The sequence below is a fragment of the Sminthopsis crassicaudata genome, chromosome 1, assembly GCF_048593235.1.
Source record: "Sminthopsis crassicaudata isolate SCR6 chromosome 1, ASM4859323v1, whole genome shotgun sequence".
Taxonomy (NCBI): Eukaryota; Metazoa; Chordata; class Mammalia; order Dasyuromorphia; family Dasyuridae; genus Sminthopsis; species Sminthopsis crassicaudata.
The window spans coordinates 619,163,544-619,172,382 of record NC_133617.1 but is presented as its reverse complement, the minus strand read 5'-3'; the positions used below and the strand labels follow the sequence as shown (position 1 = coordinate 619,172,382).

The 8,839-nt window shown below is 31.8% G+C and overlaps 1 protein-coding gene across 2 annotated transcripts in view; it reads right to left on the bottom strand.

Moving 5' to 3' along the window:
• Window positions 1-2,724: 2,724 nt before the first annotated feature.
• Window positions 2,725-8,839, bottom strand: part of PRKAA1 (protein kinase AMP-activated catalytic subunit alpha 1) — a 55,409-nt gene continuing 49,294 nt past the window's right edge. Inside the window, exon 9 of one of the 2 annotated variants that reach the window (XM_074282600.1) lies at window positions 2,725-5,157. In XM_074282600.1, coding sequence (XP_074138701.1) covers window positions 4,913-5,157 — 245 coding nt within the window. In that variant the 3' untranslated portion in view covers window positions 2,725-4,912. The remainder of the gene's footprint in view (window positions 5,158-8,839) is intronic. The other variant, XM_074282601.1, reaches the window with a different exon arrangement.

The following is an 8,839-nucleotide window of genomic DNA, read 5'->3' as shown; positions in this document are numbered from 1 at the left end:
GACTTGTGATTTTGGAAGAGAGATTAACTTATTATTATTCTTTCTTTCAGGAGCACTTTGTAATTAGATCAATAAAAGTCATAACCAATATGGATAATAATAAAAGGCTTTCCAATAATTTTCCTGCCTCTTCTCTTTCCTCCACCTCAATCCTTCAAACTGTTACCAGTTATGATTCTTGTGCACTAGTCTTGTGGGACTAAATGACTATTTTTCTTAGACTAGATTCTGCCTACTGAATAAATTCAAGGCCACCATGCTTACTGCATATTGTTCTCCAAATTTTAACACACAGAAAATTGGAGTTTTTTCTTTATTATCATTAGCAAGAGCAGCAGAAAGGTAGGACTCAAATGCAATGACATCAAACTTAATTTCGAATAAATTCTTTTTAAACCTGTGCCACTCACATCTTGGATGAAAGTTCAGTGGCATATTAAAAAATACCTATTTAAAATCCTGTAAAATGACATTTAACTCAAATCTACTCCTGATAAAAAAATTAATGATATCTTCATAAAACTCCATGCAAATCTCTCATATAAAAATGCATAATAGTATTATGAAGAATAAACTTTAAAAAGGCAAACATTTGAAATTGATCTCGCAAAATATACATATAGTGTTTATTTTATGTGGAAAAAAAAAAAAAAAAAGATTATTTACTTATCTATCTGACCTAGTCATCCACGGTTTTCAAAGGTGATTGATTCTAAAACTGGAGACAATATATAACTTGTCCTAAGTCTTAGTTCAGTACTACTGAGCTTATATTCCAAAGAAATACTAAAGAAGGGAAAGGGACCTGTATGTGCCAAAATATTTGTGGCAGCCCTTTTTGTACTGGCTAGAAACTGGAAAATGAACAGATGTCCATCAATTGGAGAATGGTTGGGTAAATTATGGTATATGAATGTTATGGAATATTATTGTTCTGTAAGAAATGACCAGCAGGATGAATACAGAGAGGCTTGGAGAGACTTACAAGAACTGATGCTGAGTGAAATGAGCAGAACCAGGAGATTATACGCTTCAATGATACTGTATGAGGATGTATTCTGATGGAAACAGCTATCTTCGAAAATGAGATGAACTAAGACGGTTCCAAATGATCAATGATGGACAGAATCAGCTACACCCAGAGAAGGAACACTGGGAAATGAGTGTAAACTGTTTGCATTTTTGTTTTTCTTCCCAGGTTATTTTTACTTTCTGAATCCAATTCTTCCTGTGCAACAAGAAATTTAGTTCTGCACACATATATTGTATCTAGGATATACTATAACATTTAACAAGTATGGGACTGCCTGCCATCCAGGGGAAGGGGTGGAGGTAAGGAGTGGAAAATTCAGAACACAAGTAAGTGCAAGAGATAATATAAAAAAAATTACCCATGCATATGTACTGCAAAAAAAAAAAAAAAAAAAAAAAAAAAAAAAAAAAAAAAAAAAAAAAAAAAGTTATAAAATTAATAAAAAAATTTTTAAAGTCAGCTCAGTTTTAAAAAATTAAAAGCTTAGCTGAACCACATTAAAACTTTTGTAAATTAAATTTTTAACAGCCATTAAAATCAATTTTAAAAATACAATTCATAGTCTTTCTGTTCATAAACTAAATTAATCTTAATTCTGAAAGGTAAAGATAAGTATAGCTACTTAAAAGTTGCCACAAAGCTAAAAGGTTGGTACTGTATATTAGACATGGCAGTCTATGTAGAACAAATCTTGATAAAAAATCATGATTATAATTTCTAAGATTATGGCTGATAACTAATTAGCAGACTCCATTAGGCAGCACTGATAAAACAACATAATCAATGAAAATTTAAAATATACTATGTAAGCACTAGTAGTTAGCAATTAATGTAGCTACTGTAATTTCATTATATACATATTTCTAATGTTTTAAGCTGTTTTAATATCAAATGAATTAAACATTTACTAATTTAGTTACAAAGAACAAAATCATTTGCACACATTAAAACCTAAAAATAATAATTATTTTATATTTGATATCACATTAAAAAAAAAAAAATTAAAGCTGCACAAATACAAACAAGCATTTTTCCCATTTGCTACTGCCAAATATTGTTAAAGGAATTAGGCACAAAATCCATTCCAAAAAAAAAAAAAAAAAAGATCACTGTGCTATATGTACAGTGGCTCTAAAGCAGAGTAAATAGTTTATTTGAAAATTTGTGCTGAAAATACACGCCAATCAAAACATACATGAAAATTCTCAGAATATTGCACCACAAAGATCGATTTCTATCTTACTACCAATTTATAAAATGTTGTGTGTAGAATTTCAATTTATCAGTGAATGTGAAAAATAATAAAAAGGAAAGATCTGTCAAAGTTCTTTCACACTAGTGAAAACTTGGAAGAGGGAAAGAAAGAGATACAAACAACATATACGTGACCAAATTTTCTCTGTTTTCATTCCCCAAAATGCCAGTTTTCTGAAGGTTAGTGAAGCCTGCCACCTTCTCCACATCATCATGGCATCAATTCAACATGCATGACATCACTATATCAAAGACAACAATGTATAAAAGGGGAAAATCAGTGTAAAAATTTTCCAAAATCTTGAACACGTTTCAAGGAAAAAAAAAAAAAAAAAAAATGGAACAAATAAAAGATGGAGTCATATCTTAATGAAATCACATTTCAATTAGGTAAGTAGTACAAGCTTCCCCCAAACCCAGTAAAAAATTCCTCTCAATGAGAAATCATCTATTTTAATGTCAAAATCTTTACATGCCAGAAAAACTGCATTATATTCAAAACTATGTATACATTTGTGGCAAAAACCTATACATCTTCCAGCTGTCAAGACAAAGTAAAAAACATGGTTGCATTAAAGCACAAAAAAATATAAATTGCTGAAAAGATATAAAAAAAGATTAAAAACCATTTTCATCTTGACTTCTTGAAGGTCTTCAGCATTAGTTAGAATTTGCATACTACAACAGATTGTGAAAATTTTGATTCAACCTTGACAAATACAACCAAAAGTTCATTTCATTGCAAAAAGATTCCAGCTTAAAAAGCAATATACTGCAATAAAGTCTGTGCGTTTATTATACTATTTGTACAAGTACAATATTAAAACATCTTCAAAATAAAACTCAGTTTCTAGAAGGGATCACAATAACTTAGAAGAATATATCAGAATTGAATTTTGTAAGATTAATAAAGTATTTTAGAAAGTTCTATTTAATTGGTTCCTCTTCCTCTACATATAATAGACATTATAGTAATGTCCTCTATACAATATACACACCCCAAAATCTTCAACTTTAAAAAATACAATCTTTTACTAACCTTCAGGGACATTATGTTTTACTTGAAGAGAATATGTCAAAATACAATCCTAAATATGAAGGATCATAAAGAAAAAAAATTTTTTTAATTTTTTAATTTATATTAAGTAGATATATTAATGCTATGTACAAACTCCACACTTAAAGTAACATACAACAACCTCAGACATAAAGCATTGTTATGCTTCTTTTCAACCCAGTGCAGTTACTAAGTTGTGGGAGGCAAACTCACAACTACAGTAACTCTTTATGTAAGTTACCATGATATTCAAATGGACACACTATCAACTGATTAGGCAGAAATGCATTGTATTTGCCTAATACAAACCTAGTAAGTAAAGGTATCTAAATAAAGGAAAGAAATATTTGGGGATATGGAACAGTGCTATATTATTCATAAAACAAATAAAACTGAAAGTAACATGTAAGGCAAGAATATTAGATTGAGAATTTGTTTATATTTATTAGCATACACATGATATCAAATTCCTCTAAAATGGCTTTAAATTTGTATTTACCAGAGCTATATGACACTGTTATTGGGGGAAAAAAAAAAAAAAAAAAGAATATTTCCAGCTATAGAAACAAGTCTCTAAAAATCAGATGTTGAGGTGGTTTAGCATTTTCTTCAGTTTATATAACACTATTTTAAAAATTAATCAAAACCTAAAGCTAGTTGGGGAAATGTGATCCTTTAAAAGACTGAATTTTCCATGCTAATTTTCATCAGAGAAACAAAAGTCCCACATATCTGGGCAGTTAAATACTCTGTAGATGTTATCTGCATTACCAATTTAAAACAGATACATAATCAATTGGCTAAAGAACCATGCTTAATTTAATAATGAATTATCAAGATGTTATAAAATGTAGAATATTTTGAAAATTGGAGAGCATTGCCCAATGTTTTATTTACAGTGTATGCCAACTCATCCCTTATGACAGAAAGAGCAATTTGTATATAGAAAGTATTAGCACTTACTATTAGAATTCAGTGTAAAAGGTATCTGAATGCAGAAGCACTATCTGTATAGGCTTCTCAAACTTAACTAAAATGTGTTTACATTTTATGTCTTTGAAGTAACAAGTTTCAGTTATAAGATAATGTAAGGGATAAATACAGTCTTTCAGACTGTTAAAATTGTTGGATGATTAAAGAACAAGCACTTATAGGAATTAATCACTTTTTTAGATTTTTAGGGAGTAACAAGCAAATATTTATTAACTCAAATTTTAGAGCAAAAATTTAACAAAACAGGAATATAAAGGCTTTTGAGGTAAAACAGTAATATTCTACAAAGCCCAGTGTGCAGTAAAATATTCAAAACTCAAGTGAACTTGAGAAACTTAGAATTCATTGTGCCTTTTGTATTATATACCATATACCTGTTGAAAAATGGACAATAAAATAATCACAATTCACTTCTTCATATTAGCCTATTAATCACGGTCCAATCTCTGTGCAAACTGCATTCAGAAAGGGCTATTGTTCTCAGTGCCATAATTATAACTTGATTACAAATGGAAGCATTTGGCTATGATTTCTGCATGCTTATTGCCATGAAAGAAATAAGCAAACTTTTATGTTTACTGTGCAAGAATTTTAATAAGATTTGCACACATCTCAAAAAATTCTATTGTGTGACTTCCTGGCCTTGGAGTTAAGTCAACTGTAGAAGAGTCAAGTGAAGTCACTGATGAGGTAAGGGAAACATCTGAGGATCTTCCTTGGGCTTCAGCATCTGAATCATTCTTTTGGCAAGATCGATAATTGCTCACAGAACCTGATCTTTGTGGAGTAGTAGTTCCAGATTTGGCTTCAGTAATTTCATCTAGAAAAAGAAATTTCAATTCATCACATTTTGAAAATGAAAAAAGTTTTAATCTTAATATATATTAAAATCTTAATATATAAAGATTACACTTGACAACTTTGCCAGAAAAATATATGCTTTTGATTTTGAAAAAATATATTTAAGGTAAGTCATCCTCAGCCCACTCAGAGTTCCCATTTATGATCCATGAAATGCACTTTTGTAATCACTAGTCAAAGTCAAGTGTAGTCCATAACTAGAGTAGTACTGGTCTACACAAACCTAACCAGAACTGAACACTTTGGTTTCATTAGCACCAAATGAATTCTTGAACATTGCTAGACAACAGTAAAATCATTTTCATTGTAAGAAAATTCTGATTTTAACTTAAATGAACTAAAGAAAATATAAAAATAGGAAATATAATTTAAAACAAAACAAAACAATCAACTAGCAATTCAATTTCATATTTAATTACCCAGCTGTTCCTAATCAAATTCAAGTTAAGGATGAGAATGAAAAACAGGAGGGAAAAGTCATCTTACTGTCTATATCATTCCTTACCTGGGTCATCTAACATAATGTAAAACAAGCAGATAAACAGATGACTAGATTACAACCCAATAACCCTACTATAACATAATTTAAAGATCATAGCCTACTGATAGATAGTAGATTATCAGTGTAAAATGTTCACAGAAATGGCTGAACATTTCTATAACATACAATATACATGTATCATTTAGCAGTCCTATACAGGCTTAGAAAAGGGCATTATCTTGTCTTTTCAAAGTTAACTGGCTCATGAAAATTTTACATTTTCAACTAATGGGACTAATGTAGGAGCATGTAAACATTAAAAACAACTTTACTCTATTTTCTATTTTTAAAACCCAAGCTCCCCTTTCCTTTTTTTTTTTTTTGGGGGGGGGGTTTGTTTGTTTGTTTTTGTTTTTAAATAGTTTTTATTTACCAGATATATGTATGGGTAAATTTTACATTGACAATTGCCAAACCTTTTGTTCTAAGTTTTCCCCTTCCCCCCCCCCAAGATGGCAGGTTGACCAATACATGTTAAATATGATAGAGTATAAGTTAAATACATGTATACATGACCAAACAGTTGTTTTGCTGTACAAAAAGAATCGGATGGACTTTGAAATAGTGTACAATTAACCTGTGAAGGAAATCCAAAATGCAGGTGGACAAAATTATAGGGATTGGAAAGTCTATGTAGTGGTTCACAATCATCTCCTAGAGTTCTTTTGCTGGATGTAGTAGCTCCCCTTTCCTATTGCTATTTACATCTTGCCAAATCCTAATCCTAGATTATTCCCACTATGTGCCACTTCCACTAAAAAGTTACTGAAGCTTCACTCCAACAAAGCAATTCCCTAATTAATTCTCTATCCTACTCACAAAAGCTACTCCAAACCTCTTGTATTCAAGTTTCATACAATATACATTTCCCACCCTTTTGTATATTACCTAATATTTTACCATGAAAAAAGAAATCATTATTAATTAGGCACTTCCTTTACCTCCTTCAAATCATAACATCTACACTTTCATTCCTTCTGTCTCTAATCATGGTCTAGTAACAATGGCTGCCACACTGGCAGAGGATACTCTATCATCTGTCTGTCCCCAGTGCATGGAAACTTACATCTTTTGAAATCCCTGGTTTCCTTCAAACTTCTTTCAGACACTATCGCCTATATTTTGCCCATCCTCATTTCTTCAACTGCACCTATCTTCTCTCTCAAAATTACAATATCCTCCACCAGAATATAAACTCTTCTATGCCCAAAGGGCTATCAAATTGTGCATATTCTTTAATCCAGCAATGTCTCTACTGGTTCTATATCCCAAAGAGATCATAAAAGAGGGAAAAGGATTCACAGTGTAAAAATATTTACAGCATCTCTTTCTGTAGTGACAAGAAACTGGAAACTGATTGTGGATGTCCATTAGTTGAGGAAATGGCTGAATAAGTTACAGTATATGAATATAATGGAATATTACTGTTCTATAAGAAATGATCAACAGGATAACTTCAGAAAAGCTTAGAAAGACTTACATTACATGAACTAATATTGAGTGAAATGAGCAGAACCAATAGAACACTGTACACAGTAATAAGATTATGAAATGATCAAATATGATTGACTTGGCTCTTCTCAGCAACACAATAATCCACAATTCCAATAGACTTGGGAAGGAAAATGTTATCCACATTCAGAAAGAGAACTATGGATCTAGAGTGTAAACAGAAGCACACTATAATTTTTTTGGCTTTTTCTTTCTTGTGTTTGATCTGATTTTTCTTGGACAAGACAAATAGGGAAATAATACTTAAAATGTTTATACATGTATAACCTCTTAGCTCCCCTTTGAGCTACTCTTAATGGCCATCTGTTGATGGCATGGCTAGGCCATACCCATATTCGGGCACCAACCCAGATAACATAGAAACAGACCACCAGGAAAGGTAGAGGTGAAGTGAAAGAGAACTGTATTCTTAGACAACACACACACACACACACACACACACACACACACACACACACACACACACACACACACACACACACAGGATCTGGGGGAAGGGGAAGATCCTCAAGGAACCAGGCATAATGGGATTGGCCCGTGAAGAGGGAGGGAGTCGTGCTAGCTTTGAGAACACTAAGGAGGGAGATGTGGTTCCTGGGGTCAGACACCACCTCTCCTGGGGCTATGCCCCATCTCCACATAGGACTTGCCTATACCTTGGTACCTCTTATCCCTCAGGTCCTCCCGCATTCCTTGAGCTGCATTCCTTGCTTCTAGAGGCTTTTTAACCTTTACATAACCTATACTAGATGCTTCTTGGGAAGGGGGAGATAAGGAGGAAGAAAAAAATCTGGAACACAAAATCTTACAAAAATAAATATTTAAAGCTATTTTTACATATATTTGGAAAAATAAAATACTATTCAGGAAAAAAAAAATTAAGTTCTTTTGAAGGTAGGGATTGCTTTGTTTTACATCTGATGCTCTATTTAGTTCTGTATTATTACATTCTTATTCTTTTGACTGCAACAAATTTTTAAAATCTAGGCAATAATCTTATACTTCCATTAGCAACAACAGAGCTTTTGTTCTCCAAAGAAAAATACTACTGCAAGTAATGTTTTGCAACAGTCAAAGTCCTTAACAATAATTACTGAGTCTATATAGTTTACTTTTGTTGATTTCCGATTTTTCAAGGTCAATGGCTGTAACACTCTTATGGCTAGCTTCTTATCTTTAATCTTTCTAATTTGGCTTTTACTTTGCCCTAAATAGTTGATAGTTTGCACAACCGTTTCCCTATTAAATGATATAAGGAAAGCATCTTCCTGAGCATGAAGATTTTTTAAAATTTTAATTATTATTATTCTGACTTAGTCAATTTCATTTTTTTCTTTAATGGTACCATTTAATCAATGTATCTATCTCTTTCCAACATTCCTCTTGAAGGAACTATTCATAATGTTGAGGCATGAAGATTCTGAGCAGTAAATAAAAGCTATGCTCTCCCTCAGTTCTGTCAATCATTCAATAAAACATTCATTAAGAACTACTAAGTGCCAGGCATTGTGAATAGAAAGAAACATCAAATCAGTCGCTGCCCTCCAAGAGTTCAGATCTTAATGGAAGAGATATATAAAGATTACTT